General features: G+C 43.6%; 1 protein-coding gene across 1 annotated transcript in view; it reads right to left on the reverse strand.

Moving 5' to 3' along the window:
- Positions 1–7,693: 7,693 nt before the first annotated feature.
- Positions 7,694–25,828, reverse strand: part of col6a3 (collagen, type VI, alpha 3) — a 169,557-nt gene continuing 151,422 nt past the window's right edge. The window contains exons 32-46 of the mRNA XM_084310880.1: positions 25,560–25,622; positions 25,201–25,233; positions 25,049–25,085; positions 24,869–24,880; positions 24,286–24,779; positions 22,108–22,210; positions 20,888–21,589; positions 20,479–20,581; positions 20,332–20,387; positions 17,033–17,293; positions 16,606–16,680; positions 12,871–13,056; positions 12,257–12,316; positions 9,507–9,692; positions 7,694–8,485 (exon numbers count right to left, since the gene is read on the reverse strand). Coding sequence (XP_084167006.1) covers positions 8,445–8,485; positions 9,507–9,692; positions 12,257–12,316; positions 12,871–13,056; positions 16,606–16,680; positions 17,033–17,293; positions 20,332–20,387; positions 20,479–20,581; positions 20,888–21,589; positions 22,108–22,210; positions 24,286–24,779; positions 24,869–24,880; positions 25,049–25,085; positions 25,201–25,233; positions 25,560–25,622 — 2,412 coding nt within the window. The 3' untranslated portion in view covers positions 7,694–8,444. The remainder of the gene's footprint in view (positions 8,486–9,506; positions 9,693–12,256; positions 12,317–12,870; positions 13,057–16,605; positions 16,681–17,032; positions 17,294–20,331; positions 20,388–20,478; positions 20,582–20,887; positions 21,590–22,107; positions 22,211–24,285; positions 24,780–24,868; positions 24,881–25,048; positions 25,086–25,200; positions 25,234–25,559; positions 25,623–25,828) is intronic.

Consider the following 25,828-nt stretch of genomic DNA (forward strand, 5'->3'; position numbering starts at 1 on the left):
AAGTTCCAAGAAGCCCAACAAACTTTTCAAGAATGTACATGAATACATTGATTTGGACAAAACAATCAAGGATTAGAACTTTAAAAGCAATTTACATTAGGATGCAGCTCTTCCATCAAAACAGTACAGGAGTCAGGACATCTGGAGGAGTTGCTGGACTGGACAGAGGTCAGTGACAACACCCTTCCTCTAATAAACTACATTTCAATTAAGTTTCCCAGCTGGGTTACTCCTTTAATGCAATGGTTCTCAACCTTTTTCCTGTCAAGGACCAAGTTCAAGTTCAAGTTTCTTTATTATTTGTCACAATAAAATACAGATATTTTACGATGAAATGCTTGTTTCTGTATGAGCCCCTGAGAGTGTATAATGCCCCCCCCCCATTATTGATACGCAATAGGCCATAAACCCCCATTCCATAGGATCTTGTCCCAGGGAGGGGCCGCCATCAAAGAAGATATTTGTTGATTGAGAATGATTTAGTTGATAAACTGTGTGGTGATAACGTTAGGTTATGGCTATAACCAAGTTCTGTTAGTTAGGGGCGACGCTTGGCATCACCTTACTGCACTATCTCGCATATGTGCACGCGCACTGAATAAAGACCACAATGTACCTTTAATCCCAATATTCGTCTGACCACACCCCTCATCAGCTTACCTTCATAAGCAGGTGTGTGGTCACCTGCTCTCCTCCTTCCCAAGCTTTCACCACAAGGTGAGGTCAAGGGCTGCAGCGGCCGTCTGATGCCAAGCGTCGCCCCTAACTAACAGAACTTGGTTATAGCCATAACCTAACGTTCTGTTTCGTTAAGGGGCTCAGCTTGGCATCACCTTACTGCACAAGGGGAGACCAAGCGGAGCCGCTGGCTGACAAATACACCCCGCTGACAGCCCCCCAAAACCATCAGAACAGGGAGGGCCGAGCCCCCCCGACCCCCCCTAATGGAGGGTATCCCCCCTATTAGGGGCTTCACGGGAAGGCGACGGACCCGACCGTGCGAAGAGGCACTCAAGCAACTCAACGCACAGGGTGAGCAGACCGTGGCTTGACCCCACGACTACACACACGCACAACCCGCATGCCACCCGGGAACGAACGGAGGAACAACCTCGTTACTGCTCCCAGAATCACGGGGTCAAGGGCAAACCCAACCCCGTGGCAAGGCCGTAGCAGCGGAACGCGAAGGAAGACCCAGACCCACCAAAAGGACTGGACTCCCTGGAATGGGGGCCCGGAGAAGTCCATGATGCCAGCATCAAGACCCCACCAGGCGGGCACGTAGTGCCCCGCCCCCCACATCGCCAGCGTATTCGGACAAAGGCCCCCCAGTTACTGCACCTGGTAATCCCAGGCGGTATCCCAACCAAGTACTAACCAGGCCAGAACCTGCTTAGCTTCCGAGATCGGACGAGATCGGGCGTGTTCAGGTCGGTATGGCCGTAAGCCGAGCGGGCCCTGTCCCCCCAATAGTACACCGCCTGGCACACTGACCCTGCAGAACAGGCAGTCAGCATGGCCGTAAGCACACAAAAAAGGTTAACCAACGGAAGCAGGCAGCGCACCGGGGAAAAACCAGGCAACAGGCTGTTAACCCTAGCCTGGAGACTGCGGACGAGACAGGCGCCAGAGGGGACAGCTGAACACAGCCGCGCCGGCGGAAGGAGCGTAAGCTGGCGGTGTTGCATGACCAAGCCTCCATTTAAAAACCCCCACCCAGATGGGTCGAGGCAGAGAAGGCTGACACGATTGGCAGACGTCATGAACGTGCAGGGGCACCCTCAACCGGTGAACCCGGGAGTTGACACTGCTCCAACACACCAGGGAATCAACCACCTCGGTGTTACCCAATGCGGTGGTTGTTCCTATAACCCCTCAAGAAAAAACTCCAAAACACACCTGCGGGTATACACCGGCTATACCGCAGTACAAGTGTTTCAGTTTTCAAAAAAGGGTTAACCCAGGCCTACGGGTCGCAAACATCACTTCGGACCGGGCCTGGCGGTACGGGAAGCACAGGGTCACCAGAGGAGGTCAAAAAACCACCCCCACAGGCCCCTCTTCGCCATGCGTGAGAGAGGAGCGAAAAACAATGGAGAACCAGCCCCTAAGCACACCGTACTTGGTATTCCCAGGCGGTCTCCCAACCAAGTACTAACCAGGACCAACCTGTGTAGCGGCCGAGATCCGACGAGATCGAGCGTGTACAGAATGGCATGGCTGTAAGCCATTACGACAGTGCTGAGTAAAAACGTACCCAACCAGGGTCTCCATAGCGCTTAACCCTGTGACACCCAGACCGACCTGGCATTTTTCCCCCTGATAAAAAGCCCAAGTCCCTCAGGGTACCAGAACAGCAGATCTGCATCCCCGGCGGACAACGGGTTCAACTGATCTGGACCAGCGTGACCAGAACCAGTCCCGTGCCCTAACCACGCCGACATGCCTACTCCAGGAGAAGGGCAGATATGCGTGTCGATCTTAACATGAAAAGAAGGCGCCACCCAGACGTTCGGGCGAACCGCGCCTGGTGGCCCACCCCAAGGGCGTGAGACCCCTCTACATATGTTCAGATCCATTCCGTCATCATCCCCCAGACATGAACGAGAATCCGTCGAAAAACCAACCCAGGTCGTGGGATTTGGTCGTCGGAAGAGGAAAAACCCCCATCTCAGTTGCTTTATAAAAACGCTGTTTCAACCACAAGCAACCAAGGCGTGCCAGTCAATCGCCTGTTTACAGCGAGCTAGCACTATACGTGCGTCGGGACACACCCCCATCAATGAACAGGCTATTTAGACCTGTCATTGAATCCCCAAGGCGCCCAGGGGAACGACAAGAGGGGTGTGACACTCCCTAACTCCAACACTTCTGGAATAGAAAAGAAGGAAGCATCAACAGTATGTATCCCAGTCTACACAGCCGGGGTAAAAAAAAATTCACATTTTTACATCCCACCACCCTCCCATAGGAAGGAGACGGGGATCCCCAGAGAGACTTCCCACGCGAGCTGTACAGATTGAAAAGAATATATTGCACCTTGAGCCATGTAAAAAATTGGTTTTAGGGCTCTCCGGGGAAGAGGCACTGAACCCATACACACTCAATAATCGAATTGAATCGAATACATATACAATAGAATAGGACCCTTCTAGAGGGTCCACTCACTTTGACAATCTGAGGAGGAAGGCTCTGTACTCAGATGGAGGCTCCCTCACATGGAAGAAGGAGTCCGAACTCACAGAAGGCCCGAATAGGCGCTTGGTGAGGAGGAGCCCTGACCACCCCCCTGAAAACAGATCCATCACATGGACCTGAACAGCACACGGAAGTCCTACCAACAGAGACGCGCACGGTGACGTACTCTATGGCGGGGGAATTCCTGCGGTGCACACGCCCAATATACCAGGCCGTGGGACCAGGAAACTCCCCCCCCCCCCCCCGTAACGTGCCGAACCGCCACGTGACGGGAACCTTGAAGGACAGGGGGTGTACCCCTGACCGACAGAAACAAGGGGGAGAGGAAAGGTTACCAGTTCACCCCTTTACGACCCCACACCCATGATACGATGTAATGACAAAAAGAGAATATGACACAGTCATAGTCAGCTCTATGAAGCGTTTGACAGCTACACACAGCGCATGAGCAAACCTGCTATCTGATTTTTACTAAGGAAAAACACAGAATAGAGAGGGCTCTAAGAGCCCCGGTCCAACATACACATGTGCTTCTGTGGCCAGTCCAACCCAGTTGTAGGTCACATGACACACACAACCCATCATCACCTACAAAAAATGGCAAAAAACACTCAACAGAGGAACGCCGTTTTTCACAATGAGAGAATACATCATTCTCGATTAGTATCGGCCACAGGCCTTGCTAAGCACACACGACAGCGACCAAACCATCTTTTTCTTTTAGGAAAATAAAGTTTCTCCAGCAGTTTTAGCACAACCTCAGCAATCAAGCTAAGAGTTACATCGCATCCCTATCACACAAAAGACACAATTAGTGCACAAACATGTCTGATAGGAGGATGAAAAAGTCCCCAGGGAACCGGGGGGAAACACAATCCTCTTATTTTACCCTCAATACGGCCAGTTAAAACAGGAAAACCTGTTAATATGTGAACACACTGTTCATTGTCATCACAGTCTGAGAAAAGAACATTCTTTTACTCACTTGTCACCAAGCATAGCTTCATAGGTTAGTTACCTTAGTTGTGAGTACACGGTACATATAAACACCATGATGTTTCTCACACAACAACCAGATCATTACATCCCGATTTGCACGGAGAAGCTAACTGCCAGTGACAAAAACAGCTCACACATAACCCGCGCCGTATCCCAAATGTATTGCAGCAACACACGTTTTGGGAAAAACATCGTTATTCACAATACATTTAGAAAAGTAAAACCAGAAAACGTGTTATAAGGTCTGGTCAACCTGTTCCTACCCGGAACGTAGATCAGCGAAGTGCAGTCACAGACACCGTAGGAACACAGCCGCTCCTGTGTTGTTCGAACTGGGCAGCGTCACCGCTCCAACCCGCACTACAGTCCTCTGTTGATGCAACCTTGCCGTCCTGGCTCAGGGCAGGGTCGACGAAACATCCCCTGTCAAGGATGACGTCGTAGTCAAGAGTGTAAAACATGTTAAAATCAAAGCACGTTCAACAGAATAGCATCAAGCTAACGGCCGCTCCAACCGTTCGGGTGCTACTGCTTCTGCTCGCGAGACGCCGAGCTAACGACGCACGCGATCAGAAGCGAGCTCACGGCGGCGAGCGAGAAGCTAAGCTACCCCGCGCCAGGCCATGGCCTATAGCAGCAAGCTAACGTTACCTAGCGATCACGACATGCTAGCACCGCAGCTAACAGCTGACTGGCTAACAGTAGGCCCAACCTGAGCAGGCCATGCAGCGATCCCAGCAGGCTAACGCAGCAGTTAACAGCTGACTGGCTAACCGTAAGCTAAGCAGCTATCAACTGAACCTGTAACAATGACATAACACTCACCCAGACAGGCCGCCGTTCTGAACCTCTCCTCACTTTTTAAGAGAAAAGAGAAAACAAGATGTCAACACCGCTTCACAACGGTGATTTTACCAACACCCGACGGAATCAGCACAATACCAACTGGCCTGTGTAGCTGACTTTGAACATGAATCTGCCGCTATCGCACATTCATGCACATATCCCCTCGTGAAGGAATACTCTCATTTGGATATGAAAGATGGGGCCTTAACACGGTGACGGAGAGAATCCACTCGTCCAAAACACACAGGGATCACCAGTGTTAATGGTCGCGGCCCACTAGTTAAAACTATAATGGTCTTCAGACCAAGGCCTTCTGTCGCCTAGGTGGCTGAACAAAGGACCCTAGCCTGGGGCCGGTTTCCATAAACATTGTCAAGTAGCCCCCATAGCACTAACAGACAAGTGGAGCCTGCCAGCAAAACACTACTCACCCAACCTGGAACGCACCGCTTCTCACAACAGCGGCATGTCCGACAGTTCAGCTGTGGCCTGACAGGTTTCACCCCAACAAACACAGCAAGGAACTGCAGTTGAGAAGCATGCAGCGGCGTGCTCCCAATACGAAAACCGGTGGAGGATTTTTAGAATGATCAACATCTTCCAGACACTCCAGTACGAAGACAATATCGCCGTATTTTCTCGAAAATAGTGAGAGAGAAAATAAAGATATGATGTCAACGTATCCTTGTTTCCCAAAGCTATTCCTAATCCAATTTCTTCCATCATGGTGTCAAGTGTGGGGATCTACCGAGGCACTTATTCCTTGTGGTGAAAGCGAGAAGGAGGAGAGCAGGTGACCACACACCTGCTTATGAAGGTAAGCTGATGAGGGGTGTGGTCAGACGAATATTGGGATTAAAGGTACATTGTGGTCTTTATTCAGTGCGCGTGCACATATGCGAGATAGTGCAGTAAGGTGATGCCAAGCTGAGCCCCTTAACGAAACAGAACAGAGTGAAATCTACAGTACCAAAATAGTAATTATTTGTATACAGTACATTCTCTAATTGTGCACATTTCTAGCGAAGATAATTTCTTCTGGCGAAGAAATATTTAGTGCAATTAAACTACTCTCCAGTTTTGCTGGGGGCCCCCTGGAAAGACCCCTGGGGTTCCCCGGATCCCACTTTGAGAACCAACGCTGTAGTCTGACCAACAGGTTTTCTTCTAGTGGGTATAACTCTGCATTGTGACTTTTACTATGGCAGCACCGTATAGTCAATTATTTCTACAATGTCCGATGCCATGGTGCAATTCAAGATACTATCAAACTGCAGTGCTATGCTTTTTAACAATATTTTAAAGAGTAGCAATAGGATGCAGACTTGTTTACATGGAAATGATATAAAGAAAATCAAAGATGCATCCATTATAGTCACATTTAGGCCTGTTTCATCTATGGTTTTGATTTAAAGTATTTATATAGAAAAAGGCCAATTAATTCACTGGGGGAATGGAAACATGAAGTGCTGTATGTCTATGCAACTGTAGGTGATAATTGTATTGTGTCTAGGCTATATACTGTATGCTTTGTAAATGTCAAATGAATATCATGTGCCTTGCCAATGTGTTGGCAATGTGTTGTTTGATAACAGTTCTATAGTGTGAAGACAGTGGCAGTGCCAGGCGATGCAGTGAGTACAATCCTCTCTTTACATGTAGCCGACACACTTCAGATCATACCGTATTGTGATCACATGTTTATGTTCTGAAAGATTCAATATTTGAAGAACCTTAGTATTGATGTCGAATGTGTGTTAGTTCTAAAATAATATAATGTACTGAACAATACATAATTGCATCAAGACAATCTAATATATCATCTACTTCTGTCAGCAGTCTTAACTTACCTGGGATCAAAAGCTTTAACTGGTCCTTCCTTTAAATATTCTAAATTGAATCCCTTTGTGTGTGCTCTCTTACACATGCTTTTAAGGGACATAGGCACACACACACACACACACACACACACACACACACACACACACACACACACACGCACGCACGCACGCACGCACACATCCAGTCGGAAAATCAGAGGCACATGCTTATACACTCACACACAAACAAACAAACAAACAAACAAACAAACAAACACACACACACACACACACACACACACACACACACACACACACACACACACACACACACACACACACACACACACACACACACACACACACACACACACACACACACACACACACACACACACACACACACACACACACACACACACACACACACACAGTCTTCTGTGCGCCTGCTCTGATCAATTTGACATGTTCCAGGCCATAGGGATTAGTCAATACCTTATATGGGCCTACACTCTCCTTCACAATCACATTACTCAGATGTTACAGACTAGTTATAGACTACAGACTACAACCAGGTCAATAAATCATCAGTCTGGTCATGATTTTTTAAATAAACTTTGCAGAACATCTTTACTTGATGAATTGGTCAGTAATTACACATTTTGCAAGACCGCAGTGTTGCAGTGATCTCCACCTCTTTAGAAAGGTCTGCAGACACAACTCCTGCTACATTACCACACTATAGGAAATAGTGTTTTATTCTACATACCTTTGTCATACAATAGGCTATTCAAAACAGCATCAAGGAACAAAGATCAGTTGCTCAAATGTATTAGAAAGTCTAATTCATTTTATTCCCCCAATACCCAGATGAAACACAAAGTTAAGTAAAACAAAATAAAACAAAATGAACAGCTTAACAAATACATTCCATTTTTTTCAGTAACTGGAACTGGTGTGTTTGAGGCAATGGTTCCAGAAGTGCATTTTACTTTATGTGATGAATTGCTTTTCACCTCAGATAAATTGGTCATTCTTTAAATATACACTCATACCATATTAAAACTTGTGTAAACACTGTTGTGGATTCTGTGACTCTAGGAGTCTTAAAGCATGGTGAAAGGAACGGCCCACAGGGGCCCAATTTATTTTGTAATCAATACAAATCTTAAAAAATGCCACTCGTTGTTTGCTGGCATTCTTGCAAATACAGATTTTTTATCATCTATGTCCAAGATATTAATATATATTTAAATGTAATTATAAAAAAAAATAAGTGATTTAGTTAGAAAACGTTACTTTACAAAACTGGATGTAGCCTACAGTACTGCACAATTCCATCTGCAATAAAACAACAAACAAAAACGATGTAGCACCAGTGGGTAAAAAAACAATCATGCAGCAAATTGTGTTGCTTTCTTTCTTAGAACAATTATTACTTCAAGATTTTTTGGGATGAAATCTTTTTCGTGGAATCCAGTGCAGCCACCATTTCTTTGGTATTGAATATGGCCAGTTTAGTTGGTCTTCTTTAGAATCCCCTAAACAAGAGGTATGAGCTGGCAGTTTGTCAGTGTCCTCCTATGTTCTTATTGAGGCGATGACTCCTTGGTTGACAGGTACTGGTGAAGAGAAGCAAAACATTATTAGTATATTAGCCCGTGTATGTAATTTAACAATTACTTCCATACTTCTTTATATTCTGTGGGATAATTGAGTCTCTCTCTACCAAGTATCTACCTACACTATGTAATGCTAGGTAACAAGTTATATTGTAAGAAGTCAATCATCTCTACAATGTGATCCTCAGAAGTGATTGTTAGAAGCAACATTGAAAAATGGAGCACCTATGGCCATCAATGTGTGGTGTTTACAAGTCAGCTCCATGCCAATATTATTATTATTATTAATACATATGAGAAGGATACTTCATTGAGGTCATTTGTGAGTGGGGTTAACCTAAAGTGGTTCCGGGTTATTGGTGATAATTTGCCAATTTAAGAGTGAGAGAGTGAGACAGGGTTTTTCCAAAGGTTTATAGCATCTCGTCCTCGCGTCTCGTCTTTGATTCCTCAGTGACATGTCACTGAGAAACGAGGAAGAGATGCAAGGAGAAGAGACAGAGGAAACTAATGTGTTAGAAGAAATGGAATGTCTAGATTTTATTTAGTGAGCTAGTTGTAAAGTGGGCTGTCTCAACGTCAGTTAACGTCTTGTTGGCAAGGTTTGCACAAAGGACAATTCCACTTATTTTCAACCCAAATCCTATTTTTCTATCTGGCATCATACCGATTGGTTCCAACAAAAACCTTGTCAAATAGACCAAGTATGAGCAAGTTATGGTACGTTTTTCTGAGTCCTAGAGTTGGCTGAAGCTCTCCTGGCTGCAATTCAATCCAACAGGGCAACTGTCGAAAAAAGAAAATGGCTTTGCATTTCGGTGTTTAACTAAAGACTAAAGGTCTAAGTGAACCTATACACTGCTGGGAAAATGCACCATAATTGCCACGACAACCATATTTTCAATATAATTTGTATCCTTAATTTACTCAGATGCCCCCCCCCCCCAGGCAGTCACTTGTACATTGACGATAGCTGCATAAAATGTCTAAAGAGCTGAGAAAGAAGAGTCCTATACAGTACCTGGTTTTCCACAGGCCTCCTGGCACTCCTCGTGCGTGTTAAAGCGATTCTGGTTGCCGCCACAGCCTCCATACCAGAAGCGGGTGCAGCTCTTGCTGAGGGTGTCATAGTGCCACTTGAGGACAAACTTGGCACAGGCGCCCTCCTCTTTGGGAAGCTGGCATATATCCACTGCTGTAGAGGCCGCTATACAGAACATGACAAAGTAGGGCGATAAGTGAAAGTGACACGATCATTTTAACTGGAGGCTGTAATGGCTAACTTGCATAGGTGATGTATTTATATCAATAATATGTAGCATTTTAGAATTTGTCTGTCTTCAGAATATATAAATTCATTTGGTTACAATTTACAATGGAATTATTTCATCATGTGAAGTCATGGGACATTTCAATCACTTATAAGTAAAACTGTAACATGTACATGGGTAGCCTATATTGTGAATACAAAACTATTCCTCCTCTTCCAACTTGATACATAATATTTAAAATATGGATTGTTTAAAGTGCATATTGTATGAGCTAACTATGAATGTACGCCGATGTACAGTGTTCTTGCGAATCAAGCTAGTTTGCAGGCTATAGTCTACTGCCAAAAAAACAATGAACCAGGAAACAGGCCTTTCATTCTTGCTCAGTGCTTATAACTTGGCAGGGGATGAGAAAAGTATGACTTTTCTGCTTTTTCCAGGCTTGGCTTTTAACTTTTTCCATCATTCATTTGGAATATCTGGAGGGGGTTGCAGCTGAACATAAAGGCACTTATTGTTTTACAAAGTGAACACAAGCTGAGGAAATTGAATTATGCAACAGTGGTATAGCCTGTTATGTTAAAGGTTCCCTAATATAAATTGCATTGTTTTACACTGTTTTATTCTTTTGCTACTCCATTGCTAGGGGAACAGCTTTGGCCCTTGTTTATTTTCTGTCAGCAGCTGTATTAACAAAAGGAAAGGGGCCTATTCAGAACGTTTATGTTGTCAAGTTAGAAAAGGTCTAAAGTCTGACCAATCACTGTTAAGCTCATTTGCATATCCCAGTCCCTACTGTTGTAGTCACCATCCACAATCAACCATTTAGTACAAATGCAACTGCAGTTTGACACAGCCAATAGTATAGACTATAGAGTATCTAACGTTCGCATTTCTGATAACACTACATTCACTCAGCATCTTTGTAGACTTGGAGGAATACTATCATCACATTCAAAACCGCTCTTAAAGAGCACCTACGGGAGGCTGCAATTCGAAACTGGCCACGGTAAATGTCCAAACCACACCCTCTCCTAATAGACAGTCTCCTCCCCATCATATATATATATTTTCTGTTAGGATCTCTGGGTAACAGTACTGTATAATGTATATCGTATATGTCACAAATAGGGATGTCCGATATTATCGGCCTACCGTTATTATCGGCCGATATTGGCATAAAAATGTGATATCGGAAAATATCGGTATCGGTTTTCATTTTTTTTTTTTTTTAGATTTATTTAACCTTTATTTACCCAGGCAAGCAAGTAAGAACAAATTATTATTTTATTTATTGTCAAAGTATGCATAATGTTGTGTTAATTACACGACAAGAGATATGTAATGTTAATGACCTGGAATTATAAAGTTTTTTGGGGGGGGGGGGGACCCTGCATATATCGGTATTGGTTGATATTGGTATCGGAAATTAAGAGTTGGACAATATCGGTATATCGGTATCGGTAAAAAAGCCAATATCGAGCATCCCTAGTCACAAATGTAACAGTACTTTATACCTGTATGTCATGTATGTCCCTATGTCATAAATGTCATGATGTCATGTATGTTGTGTATGTCATAAATGTCACTATGAATTGAAAATGGGGGACCCTGATGTAAACAAGACAAACGTCTTTCTCTGGTCTGCATCCCCTTAAGAATTGTGTGTATTGAGCCGTACTGTATTGTACCCATTCTGCAATCTGTTAAATAAAGTTTTCATTCATTCATTCATTCATTCATTCATTCATTCATTCATTCATTCATTCATTCATTCATTCATTCATTCATTCATTCATTCATTCATTCATTCATTCATTCATTCATTCATCAATTGCTTGCATTGGATAACAATTCATCCTATGTCATTGCAATGTTTTCTTCTGCATCTATATTTTGTTGACTTGTGAGTTTGATGCTATTTACTCGCCCCTTATTGTAGCAAAGACACGGGCAGGGGTAACGTTAGCTTTAGCTTAGCTTAGTTGAGGTGGATGCTAACCCCTGCAGGCCCTGCTTTGTAGAAGCACAGTGACATTATGCTTTACCAGATTGCGAAACAATTCATTTGATTGAAAAAAAACTTACAGATGTGTTCCAGAGACTCATAGGAATTATGTTAGGACCTTTAACTCATTGGCTGCCAAAAACACGTTTCTCGTTTTTCAAAGCCAACCGTTAAGAGATTTCATGTCAGGTCCATAGATCTGGGCAAGAGGTCCAATTCAAATTATGTTTGAGGAGGCAGTCTCGCTTGTTTGAAAATGGGACTTGAGAGACCTCTCCACTAGAGAGGAAGTGCTTCCTTTTTCATGCCGAGGCTGCTGAACCCCAAGTAACACATTTGCCTAGTGTACATAGTACATGCAGTTGATCATACTGTACATTCAACAGGGGTAGTTGAAAGGGATGACAGTGTAACAAAGTAGGTTGAGAAACCACAAGTACATCTAGACATATGGCAGTATTCTCATCAACAGCTGGGTATAGAATAACTCACCAAGAACTGGAAGGATCTCAATTTGATCAACCTGCTCCACCTTTTGCTGTGGCTCTAGCACTGTAGAAACATAAAAAAAAAGTAAACTCTTAGCAAACATTACCACGGTCTTCTCCAGCTGCTCAAGAACTGCACGTTCCCAAAATAAGGTCGATCTTCAAAAAAAAAAGGTAAGCTGAATATCTGTCTAAATGAACAGGTGCACTTTCACAGAGTTGCAATATTTTCTACTATACATTCCTCTGTATTGGATGATCGGGATCTGTGTGTCAGTGAAATGTCACAGGTCTTACACCATGGTATGACATTTCTCATAGAAGTACTGCCTTGTGTTTTTGTATGCAGGTGGCAAGATAGGCTGTCAAACATTATTTTGTTAATTGTTAATACTCTAAGTTGAACCTTGAGCTAGGGATTTTGGAAGTGACATTTCATCTGCTTCTACAACGAATAACAGCACAGCTGCCAGTAACATTTACTACAACAGAATGTGACATAATTAATTGAATCTACATGTACAGTAAATACAGTATTTACTAATAGCATATTATGCTCTCATCACACCAGAGGAGGAACCAATAACCTTAGAGAGCCTGGCAACAATGACCACTTACCTGACCTCATGCAGTGTTTCAAGCAGAGGGTCTCAGTCTCGAACCTATTGCCATTGCCTCCACAACCTCCATACCAGAACTGAGCACAGATCCCGTTCTTTTTGTCAAAGAACCACTTAGCCTGAAAGTCTTTGCACTCCATTCCTCGGTCATAGTCAAGAGAGCATGGGTCTGCAAGTTCGTTAGCTAAAACATGCAAAAAACAAAGGGAGTGACGGAAGACATACAAAGAATATGTTGAGTGAAGATTAAATCTTTAAAAAAAAGAATAGAGTTATTGAGAGCTGTTAAAAAAGGTGCCTGTAAGGATTACAATCATAATAGAGGCTTAGGTGTTCAAAAGGATATCGGGATTCAAACATTGCCCAGTGCTAATCACCATGAGATCCATTACAGGGCAAAGCAAATGGCATTCAGGATACAGCATAACACACTACAGAGGCTTCAGGTTCGTTCCAGTATTATTGTGAGGCATACAGTAGTTGATTGGAAGTAGAGCAAAAGAACGAAAGTAAAGCACAGAAGATTACTCAAGGTGAACTATAGATATTAAAAAGGGAGTGAAGACATTATGCAATCAGACTGATTACGCCTAACGTCAATCCACTGTTAATGTTAGTTATTTTAGTGATTTAGGATCATTCAAAGCTGTATGGTTTCTGCCCCCCCCCCCCCCCCCCACACACACACACACACATAGCCTACATACATCATACACACACAACCACAAGGTCCTTCAAATCTCTTGTGCTGAATACTGAATACTTTATACTTCATCAGACCATATATTTAGCATTTAGCATTTTAGCATTTTTAGATTATACGTGTTAGATTCGATTTAGATGATTGGATTATATAACTATATATTGTATATTTAGCTTTTAGCATTTCGTCTTTTTCAGACTATATATAGATTATTGGATTAGATTATACTGTATATTGTAACTATTTATTGTAGGGCAAATATAACTGAGAGGGCATACATACCCTCACCTTGATTTTTTATATTGTTTACACTGCTTTTTACTACCTGTACCCCCCTCCCCCATGCTGCTATGATGCCTGCATTTCCCCAAGGGGATCAGTAAAGGAATATCTTACTTACTTACTCTTACTAACACTATAAAAACATGTTCTTGGTCACATTGAGGTACTGTATCAATGTGCCACATTGACAGATTTTTCTTAGATCAATACACCCGTGTTAATACTAGTCTTATAATCACTTCTGATTAATAGCATAGCAGGTCAGGAAGCAGCCCTCTTCAACAAGTCCCTGATGTTGCTGTTAAAGGCGATGATCTCATGTCTTAGTTATTCTGCACCTTGTGGTTCTTAAAGGAGCAGCAGCGTGACCTCTCTCCAGTCCAAAGGCCCCACATGTGAACTGTAAATCCTCATCAATGGATTTATTTCCCACCAAAACAAGAGATTGTCACTCCAGAACAGCTCGACGATACTGCAAGATTGCTGCCAAACCGTTTGAAAACAAACATCCAGTTCGATCTTTTGATGGAAAGATTAAAAGGAGCAATAATAGTTTGGATAAGAGCCTTGTGAATGTAAACGGTAATTTGGTGGAGTACGTTTTTCTCTATGCCTGATGTTTTCTGGCAAGCTCTCCATTAATTAAAAGCACATTTTCTGCGGTTGTTACGTTAAAATCACTGTGCATTACTGTGAAAGTGTTCCTTCTTTTCTTTGAGGAGCAACGCTGAATCATTTGTATTGGCTTTTATTGGCGCAACTGCTGCCAATGAAAAGCTAGCACAACTCTCTGGAGATCATTAGAAACAAAGAGCCAGGCAACGTGTGGGGAGAGAAACCAAGGGACAGCCTTCCAAAGGTTAAACGAAAATACTGGTGATTTCTTTTTATAATTTCCTCCATTGAGCATTTTATCAAATCTTGTTCTAATTTGGGGTCAGGGTTCCATTAAATAGGAATGAGATGAAAAACTAGATCAAAAGAGGGGTCTAGAAAATACTGACGTGTCCTTAAAGGTCAACCTCCACGTTGTATTTTTGTTCAATAAACAATGTGGACTAGGCCAACAGTGACTTTAATGAAGAATTGTAAAAAAAAGTATTGAAATTGACCCAGTTTTAGCGTTTTTATCAAAACATTTTGTCTGCCCAACACAATCAACATGCACTTGCATATTTTAATCAATGGTTTATAACGTGCACGTGTAATGTCGTCACAACAGGTATTGGTCACCAGGGGTATCACCAGGGGGCGCTGAGAGTCACACAGCTAGTGGCAGGCAGAGAGCCTTGCTACCATAGATATATGCTTGCTACTACTAGCCGAATGGAAATGTATCTGTTTCACCTCACTATTGCTCCGTGATTATAGCCATCCATCCATCTCTAAAGCTAACCACGTTACCATATTTGTAATAATGTAAATCATTGTGTCGTTGTACACATTGTGTTTATAACGTTAGTAGATAACATAGCTTAGCTTGGTAGCTATTGTGCTAACAACATATCCCGACATCCGGCTCGCTGGCCGGCATGAACGGCCGACCCAAAATGGTTCTCTCCTCTCTGTACACCCCGACCCGACCCCACGGGTGCCCTGCCGGGGGGCCCATGGACGCGACGGCGGCGGCAGCCGCAGGGCGCCCGAGCCCGCAAAGGCTAGTGTTACACGATAGCTATGAGCTAACTAGCGCTGCGGGCTCCGGCGCCCTGCGGCCGCCGCTGTTGTCGAGTCCACAAGCTTCACTCGGTGCATCAGTCACGAAAGGGGCTATGATGAGCTTGGCAAGCCAGAGTAAAACACAGTTTTCATTCAATCAATCAATAACAACATTAACCAGACTCTCGTTGTGTCTATTATGCTAACGCTAACGTTACCTCATTGTGTCTATTCTACACAGATAGCCTCTCGTGTCTATCTGCTAACGTTAGCATTAGGCTAACTAACGTTACGTCCCTAACCCCCAACAACAAGCGTAACTAATCAGCGATCTTTTTGTCAGACTAAACTCTCCGCTCGGTGGCAAATTGTGTTGATGTCGGTTTTGTTTCATCAATAAATGAGGCAGAATACACAGTGACTGTATCCTTTTTTATTGCACTCGTTTCTTGCTGCAAACGTACAAAAGATATCCTACGCGAGACATTAAAGATGGCGGCGCGGACATTCTGTTTTCGTTCAGACTCCCCAAACAGTGACGTCACGCGTCTCTCTTCTGACCAATCAGTGGTCTGCAGTTTTTCACGTGTCATTTCTGGAGCTCTCATGCTGATCACCAGCAGCCCCGCCTCCCCACACGGAGACAAACTGAGTACTTTATTTTAGTGTAAAAGCAACATTAGATTCGGCTCATTAATATGCAAGCCACACCTGTTGTGACGTCGGCGTTTTGATAAGCTTTTTTGATTCGCGCGTGCATGTTATTCGTGCGTGGACCTTTTTAACTCTTTCAGAGTGGCATTTCCGGTGTCAAATGGAAATAAATAAATAATGAAATTATATACCAATGATGTAAACTACCCATAATTGATCAGTAGGGTTTAACCTAGAGGTTGGGCTTTAACTCAATCAGCGCCAGACCCAAGGATAGTTGGGTTATCTCGCCAACCGTTCAGTGCCGGGTTTTCATCGTTATTTATTTTATTCGCTATTTCTATTCATTACAGGCACACAGACTCAGGGTTAACATGGGGAATCATCCTGAGATCACACAAGCAAGCGCGTGAACACGCACACACAGTCACTCACCAATCTCTGGTTGGTCCAATGGTGTAGTGGCTGTAATACTTTGAACTCGGGGGTGGAGCTTGCGCTCTGCTGCTTCTGTCAAAGTAAAAGACGTGGTTATTAAAGAGCTGATACTGATAATGTTACCTTTCAGTGTGATGATATTCCTGAATTCACTCAATCCATCCATAGCTGGACGCAAATAAATTTTATGTCAAATAATACCTCTATATGGAAAAGATGTGATGAAAGCACGAAAGACATATATGCACAATATATGCATATTGCATATAACTTGACAATAAAAACATAAACCAGCATTCTATAACAGGCTACAATTGATTTGCTGTAACACTTCAACAGGAAATCAACTGCAGTCTTAGCTGTTTCCTAGCAACACAATCAATCATTCCAATGAAACCGTTCATAAAGGAATCAAGGGACATACTGGTTCTGACGATGCCCTTATGGGTGGAGACAATATGACCCTTGGCAGTGTAGGCTGTGACCACGGCGTGATATGCCTGCTCGCTCTCCAGGTTGTCTACAGAGAGCTCTGTTCGCGTCACATTGGTCCTCAGCACCATGGTGTGATCACGCAACTGGGTCACTACCACCTCAAAGTAGGTCAGGAGCTTGGAGTCTGGGCTGGACCAGTGCAGCTTCAGGCTATTGGAGCTGATGTTAGCTGCATGTAGCTCCTCTGCTTCTGGGGGGGTTCAAGTAGAGTGGTATTGATACAAGGCACGAGAGGTCAACGCATAACAAATAAAGATACAGTCAAGTCAAGTCATTTATTTATAAAGCACGTTTAACACATTCCTGGCCAACCACGTGTATATACGTGGTAAACTCGGGTTTGCTTTTATTCCATTTTAATATCCTACTCAATGTCACGGAGCTGTATTTTGGCTGGAAAAGGCATATCGGGACTCCGAAAGTGCAGTACCGGCCAGATCCTGGTATTGGCGCTGTCTCGATAATGCAGTTTCCCCTTTTGCAGACCGGGTGTCACTTTTTTTTCGCTCCAGGTTAGCTTTGCTGTTAGCCTAAAGCTATAGCTTCACCAGATCGCCTGGAATACTTCTTGCAACGCCGAATTCAGTATGCAGTAAAGGAATATAGCATCAGCCAATGGACATATCGATCTACCAGATGGCGATCAAATTAATCCAACCGGCCACAGGTACAGTAAGAACAATTTGATATCGGGCCTTGTTCTCATAGCCATCCACCCGGTCAGGGTATGATGTTGCAATAACGAATGCCGTTATTGGTAATCAATAATCAGAAATGACTCCCCCCCCCCCCCCTTTCATGCATTCATGGTGGAACATATGCATTTCGATTTTTAACTCTAGCTTGTGTAGGGCCGAAACGCCAATCGATTTAACGTTATTAGCTTAGCGCCCTATAACTAGCTTTGCAGGAATTACCCCAGACCATTGTGGTATATAGTTCATATTCACGACGCTATAAAACGGGAACGTATTGATGAAAAAATTCTTTCTTTATGGCATATTGAAGGGAAGGTTTATACTGTCAATTGACAATGACAATGGACACATAGCAATAATATAAAATATAGATTTAGCTCTACAAACAACCTCATGCACAGTGAAAACCTGTAATGAAAAGCTGGCCTCAAGCGGGCCTCATAGTCTAATCCCAATGGCCCCGAATGTGTTAAGAACTCAAGAGCCAACCAAAGTGCTGTACAATCAAAGCAAAATAATATAAAATACAAAAAGGCACAGCAGGACAATACAGTACATTCAGAGAATAGGACAACAGTAGGCCAACACACGGATAGGGAAGCACAAAGTACACAAGAAGAGATACAAGGGGTAGGGGGCAGGATAAAATTGCATGGGAGTGTGTGAGAAAATCATGGTTTATGGCTAGGGAGTAAAAGTGGGTTTTTAGATGGGCCTTAAATGTCTCCAGCGAGGGGGCAGATCGGATCTCCAGGGGTAGCTGTTTCCACAGTCAACTTTAAGCAAAGCATGCTATAAAAGATTACTTCAAGATATATACATTTTTTTATCGATTTTGTTTCTCCGCTGTCGCACACACATATCACTTTGAGTTGGCATTTAACACTTTGAATGCCCAGCAGGGGGCGCCCATTTAGTGCTTGAATGCCCACATCCACTTCAATGTTAGCATTAATATCGCCTAATCTATGTTTTAAATTATGGCTATGTATCAATGACCTATTTCCAGTCAACATTGTCGAAGCAGATTGTTTTTTTATCGGTTCATTTCCGTTTCATAGCATTTAGAAAACCCCTCGTTTTCACGGAAAAAAAGAGGATTCCATGATAATCGCCGCGTACTGTAATATTCTAGAACGTTGTCATTTGTTGGGCTATTTATGAATCGTTTTCAAATAAACGCTAGATTATCGATAGTATATGTGTACGTGTGCACGCTAGTGTCGCACGCTGAAAATCGATTCTCTCAGTTCCTGATCGCTCTTAGAGTCAAACAGACATATCACAAAAAAAATTAAAAGCTTATATCTCCGTGAAAATGGGTCTGATTATCCTAATACTGGTAAAATAGATTCCTTACCTGAGATCAGATGGTATCCAAATGGATTATTCCAATTCCTGATCGCCATTCCGAAAATCGTTCTTTTTATTGATCCACTGCGTATACTGTACAACACATAAATCCTGCTGCTCTGAGGGTCCAGAATGAAGCTGATCGACTCCGGTCACATGCCTGAGAAGTAAAATGTGGAGTCCGGGTCTTTTTTTCTCATGCCTTTTCATTGAGTCCAATCCAAAGGGGTGAATTACCATCTGGGAGACGATAGGGGCCGCTTTTTTCACATCTGAGCGCCTGGAGTGGCTGATTTACCAACGGTAGACTCGGTTGATGAAATATGAATTCAGATCGCTAATAAAATAAAAAAACGAGAAAAAACGAATATTCTCGCTATGGGCATTCAACCCGCGGGGGGTAAACCCGAGAAAACTCGGGTTGGGCATCCAAAGTGTTAAAAGGTAGAATCTGAAACATCTGAATCTGAAGCAACCTTTAGGCCAAACATCATCACAAACTTCCGTCATGTGATGTATTTCCTAATGCAACAGACCTTTGGGGCGTGGCTGGGCAATTTCAATTACAATTTTGGCTTCCTGCGAGCATGAAAACATCGAGATAAAATGATTATTGTGCCACATGCTGTGTTGCTCTCATTTTGTCTCGTGTTGTAAATGCAGCGCACCCTTCCTTCACAATGGTGCTGCCCCCCGCCACCCCAAACAACAAACAATAGTTTCACTTTCAGCTAGGGATGTCCGATATTATCGGCCTACCGCTATTATTGGCCGATATTGGCATTCAAATGTAATATCGAAAATTATCGGTATCGGTTTAAAAAAAATAACATAAATAAAAATAAATTAATAATTGTGATTTCAATATCAATCAAAATTATCATTATTATGATTTTTGCCATAATCGAGCAGCCCTACTTTGGAGAGGGACAGAGGTAAATTTGATTGATGTTTGATTGACGCATTGGAGGGCGTGGATCAAAATCTAATTGTCTTGGACATTCTTCTATGGTGTTTGCCCTTTTAGTACACTTTACAGTACTTTTTCCAGGAAGAGAATTTCTTTAGATGAATAAAAAGGAAATTATGTTTTGTGAATTTTGGTGAAAGTACATGAGAACTAGGTGCAGCAAAAGAGGTATTTTCATTTCATGGGATCTTTCATTCGGAATGTTACCTTTGTGCTTTCTTGGGTGGGCTGCTTGGTGATTTTCATGGTGCTTTTGGTGTTTCCTGTGAAAGGAAGATAATACAAAGATAATTGGTTAAATACAAATTTTCCTCAAGATACCAGGGAATGATGAGACCTACTCAAAACACTTACTCTTGAGCGTGAGACGACCTAAAGGGGTTTTTCGATGGCTGGTCACTCTGGTACCATGTGCAGTTTTTCGAGACTTCAGGGGACATGTAGAAGGCATTTTCAACTGCAAACACAAGTAGTATAGAACAACTGTCTTACTCACAGAGACCTTGAAAAACTAGGATGCCATAAAAGCATTCTCTAAAATGTGTCCACAGTGGTTAACAGTAGTTAATAAGGTGCATTACATTTTATTTATTTTATTCACAGAGGCAGGTATCGGGGTTGGGGTCAATTCACGTTCAGCCCAATCAATTCAGGAAGGAGATTGTCTTTCATTTAAATATTGAAAAACTTTTGGCCTTTGAGTTTGAATTGACTCCAACCCTGGCAGGTATGGTATGGAGTAGGACAACTCTGTTACACTCACTGCTGATGTACTTTGGCAGCAGTTGGGCAAAGTTTTGGATGTGCTTGTCGTAAAAGTGTGAGGTGCTCTCCAGCCTCTTGAAGAAGACGTCCGACGGCTCACTGGCCATACGTGACAAGACGCGGGCGTCTCCAGCTGTCAGTCTCATGCCGACACCCAGGATGACCAGGAAGTAGCCTTTGCACTTGACCTCAGTGGCCACACGCACCAGCTTCTCCTCGTCCTCCTCTACGCTGCCAGTCACAAACAGCATCAGTACCTTGCGGTCCCGCTGGTGTGACACCTTCTCGAACACCTGCTCCACTGTCTGCTCAATAGCCGCTACCAGTGCCCGGCCGCCCTCTAGCTGTGGTGTCTTCTCCAGCAGGAAGTTGACAATAGCCTGGCTTGAGCTGTGCTCCGTCAGGCCAATGTCCACCTGGATGGCAGAACCACTGTTATTACGGAGGAACTCGTAGGGTGCCTGCTGGACCACGGCCACTCTGGCGTGGTGGATGGACGATGTGGGGTCGGAGGACACCTCCAGCTGTTCGACAATGTGTGAGACATAACGCTTCATCTCTGTGAATTCGGTGGGGTAAGTGGACTCTGAGCTGTCCATGATGAAGGCCATGTCGATGTCCACGTCGGTGGTGAAAGACCTCCTGTCACGGCTCGACTGAGGAGGCACGTAGTCACACATTGAGTCTGGGGCGCAGGAGTCTGAGGGCGAGAACACAGAAATGTTTTGCATTTTGATTTGCATTTTGTACTTTAGTTTTGTATATTGTATTTATTTTGTGTAGTGTTTGGTCTTTATTCTTTTACTTTGTTTTACTGTATGAAGCACAATTCCAGGAGGGTCATACAGAACCAAGCATTTCACTGTAATGTACGTGTGTGTACCTTATTATGTGACAAATAAAACAAAACTTGAACTTGAAATTAACTCAGAGGTTTGCCTTGTCATGATTAAAACTTTGTCTCGCAGGATCTATTTGGAAAGCTATTTTCAGTTTGCATGCATGTCACGGCTACAGTAGGAGGCAATGTGCTTCCAATTAGGGAACAATAGAAGTACTATGATCATGCAGCCTGCTCAAGTCAATGTGTGTGCCATCGTACTCTTAGGGAGAGTTACTGTAGAACAGTTAATCGTCACAAAGGGTCAAACAGCCATGCTTTGGTTTGGCAGCGTTGGTATGAAGTAATTTCCAGCAGGATATGAGTAAAGCTCTTACCCAGGCACACGTGGCAGCTCATAACCTTTTGGATGACTGAGTTGTACTGTGCATTTCCAGCATTGGGCAGGACAATCACCTGAGCCAGCGCTGTATTGTTGATCTGGTAGACAGAGAGTATAGTCAATGAAAATATGATGTCACACTTTGTCAGCATTTTTAAAGCCCAAAACATTGCTTTGAAATACATCGTTTTTTAGTTCCGTTCACCTAAACAACTGTAGGCCTACTTTGCAATCAGGGCCGCCTCAGGGGGTGTGCGAGCAGTGCGGTCGCACAGGGCCTCGCGGGAAGGGGGGCCTCGCAAAAAAAAAAAATAAAAAAAATAAAAAAAAAATATTTTTTATTTATTTTTTTTATTATTTTTTATTATTATTTTTTATTTTTTTTTTATTTTTTTGCGAGGCCCCCCTTCCCGCGAGGTCCTTTTTCATCACAGACCTAAAATCTAGTTTTGCTTATATGCTTATATATTTCACATTAGACACGTTTGTAGAATGTGTCTGACTTCCTGGCTCTGCAGACTGCAGTTTTCCGGTTTCTGCGGATTTGCTGCTCTACAGATTTTAGGATAGTGTTTCCGGCCCGTCCGCCGACCGCCGTAATACCAAATAGAAGAAGAAGACACACAAGGTAGATAATTCAGCGCTATTCAGAGGAGCGAGGCGAGTGGATGTCTTTTCAAAAGAAGGAGAAGAGAACTTGTGAGCAGATAAATCTGTTAGGCAGCAATATGCCGAAAGGTGTCCAGTCTGCCGGAAAGTACTCGAAGAAGAAGAAGAAGAAGAATTACACCGTGGGCCAAGTCTCCTTCCAACTTCACCATTGGCACCGGCCGCGCCGCATTCATTGATACTGCGTTATGTGAGTCAACCTATGATTAAATACCCGCCGTGGACCTGTCCTGACCTATCTATCTTTCTCTCTTTCTGGAGCCAAACTGGTCGACTAGCTAATATATAGTACTACTAGTAGCTAACTGTGTGTGCCTGCTGAGAGCACCTGGCTGTATGTAGACAGTAGCCGCATAGCTTGTTAGCTGTTAGCTAACGCAGAAGCAAGCTATGCGGCTACTACATGCAGCCAGGTGCCTGATTGAGCTAACTGTTAGCCAGTTAGCTGTTTAGCGTCAGCTGGGAACGTTCGTTTGATGCTATCAGTTAGCCTTGAGAATAGCAGGCCCTGGCACTCTGACTACGACATCATCTTTGACAGAAGATGTAGTCGGGCCTGCACCATGACAAGGCTCTGGCCATAGCTTTGTCCCGACAGCGAGAGGCCTTTCGTCAACGTGGAGACCTGTGTTCCTCGTGCAGGTAAAATGTCATGACATTACCCCACTCTTCCTTCCTTCCCCTCCCGAATGTTTTGTTAATAACGATGTTTTTTTCCAGGCAAAACATATGCTACTTCACAACATTTGGAGATACGACATGTGCTGTGTGTGAATGGTCGTTTGTGTAGCTTGGGTAGCGTTGGGCCGTTGGCCAAAGCTGTGTGTCACGTGGCCTGGTGTCACAGTACCTGGCTAGCCTATTTAGCTGATGTCGGCCATTGGCTCCTTGCTGCTTTGGTTTCTCTGGTATAGACGCTCTTCTTGTTGGATTGTTGATCTTTGTCCTTTTGAATCTCTCATACATGCTATAGTCTCTCTCTAACACACACACATGACAAACACACATGTTCTCTCTCTCTCTCTCTCTTTCTAACACACACAGTCTGCCTATGGCGGCCTTTCTCGATGGCTAGGCTGTGCTCAAGGATCTTCAGTCACAGTGCTCAGGTATTCTGCCACTGTGTACTCTCTGTTTAGGGCCAAATAGCATTTCAATTTCTTTCCAATGTGTCTCTCTCTCTCTCTCTCTCTCTCTCTCTCTCTGTACACTGTATATTGACTGTAGAACGGGAGCTCTCTCTCGCTCTCTCTTTTGCTATATGTTGACTGTATCATGCCCCGCCTCGGGCAGCGCTATTATTTAAGAATATGTTGACTGTATATAAAAAAAAAAAAAAAAATATATATATATATATATATATATATATATAATTTTTTTTTTTTTTTTTTTTAACTTTTGGGGGGGGGGGGGCGGGGGGGGGGGGGGGCTCGCGTTAAATCTCGCACAGGGCCTCGCATTTCTCCCAGGCGGCCCTGTTTGCAATCAAGCACTTTTTCTTTACCTGTAGCGCTCTGGTGAGTGCCTTATCCTCACGGGTGACCAAAAACACAGAGGCGATTCCGGCATCGTAGAGACGGAGGGCTGCAGCACTGATGGGCCTAGTTTCCTTCACTGGTCCATTGACAAAGAAGATGGCCACCTTCCTCATGAGGAAACCACTGCGCACCCTCTTGAAGGTGTTCTGGGCCAGGAAGTTCATGGCCGTCTCAAGGCTACGCTGCTTCCGGGTCTGCAGGGCCTGCAGTCCCTCGATGTGCTGCACCAGGGCTCGTTTCTTCAGGGCATCTGCGAACCGGATCTCTGTGGTGACTTCGTTGTTGTAGAGAGTCAGGGCAACACGTGCTCCCCGTGGGCAGTTACTCTCGGAGATGGTGATGTCGCGGACCAGTCGGAGGACTGTCTCGCGCATGTTGTTGAAGGCTGGGCGGCCGACTCCATCGGAAGCATCCAAAGCAAAGGCTAGCTCAGTGGGGTAGAGAGGGCATTCCTGCTGACCTGATGGAGAACAAGGTTGGTTTACTCTGTAATCAATGTTAAATGCTAATTCCTACGACAAACTCTCTGTATTATTTTCCTTTACTTACCATAGCAGCAAGCTGGGAAGAAACGAAAGGAAATAAAATGAGGTTAGGGACTTTTTTTGGACAAACTTCGTTTTGGACAAAACATTTTCTCATAGACATGATTGTTTTGTCATTGTTGGTGGTTATCATCGCATTGTACTAATACACTAATATACAAATCGAATCTAATCGAATACTTACGACAGTTATCTCTAATCTTCTTGACCAGGTCACATTGCTGAGGACAAAGAGATGAATGGAAAAGATGTTTAAAAGATGTTTACGACACATCCCAGAGCGTGGGACACTAGATCGAAAACAACTGTGCAGAGGTTGATAAATTAACTACATACCACAACCCCAGGTCCTCGCGGCCCTTTCTGACCCTGTGGGAACACAAACACTTGTGTACAACAGCTGGACATAGCTGGAAGAGGACTTGTGGATGATGAAGCACTTTTAAGTTCTCACATAGTTTTCATAACAGCATTATTTGTGTTAAATAACTTTGACTTATATACTATAAGACTATACGTTTGACTTATAAACACAATGTACATGGCAGCCGTAGCTCCAGAAACAGCCCACCCCGGTTACTGCAGTAAACTCTGAAGTCGTTAACTCCCACAACGTTAAGTGCTATGAAGGCATTATGTGATTTATATGAGATTTCCACAGCCTGTAAACAAATGGAAGAATGTGAGTTACTTACGTAGGGCCCAGAGTAGCCAACCTCTCCCTTCTGACCTGGAGTCCCGGCATTCCCTGAAACGCCCTGGAGAGAATGATGAGAGATGAGTGAGAGATTAAACCTTTAGGATTATGTAACATGCTATCATTCTAAATAAGTTCTTCACTTCAAAGGCTCCACTAAAACATGACTCCGCTAAGTACTTTTAATTAAGTACTCTACTAAAGTACACTTTTGATGTACTTGTGCTTTACTTGAGTATTTCCATTTTAGAGAACTTTCTAGTTTTA

This window comes from Notolepis coatsorum (assembly GCF_963971535.1).
Source record: "Notolepis coatsorum genome assembly, chromosome: 3".
In the NCBI taxonomy this organism is placed as follows: domain Eukaryota; kingdom Metazoa; phylum Chordata; class Actinopteri; order Aulopiformes; family Paralepididae; genus Notolepis; species Notolepis coatsorum.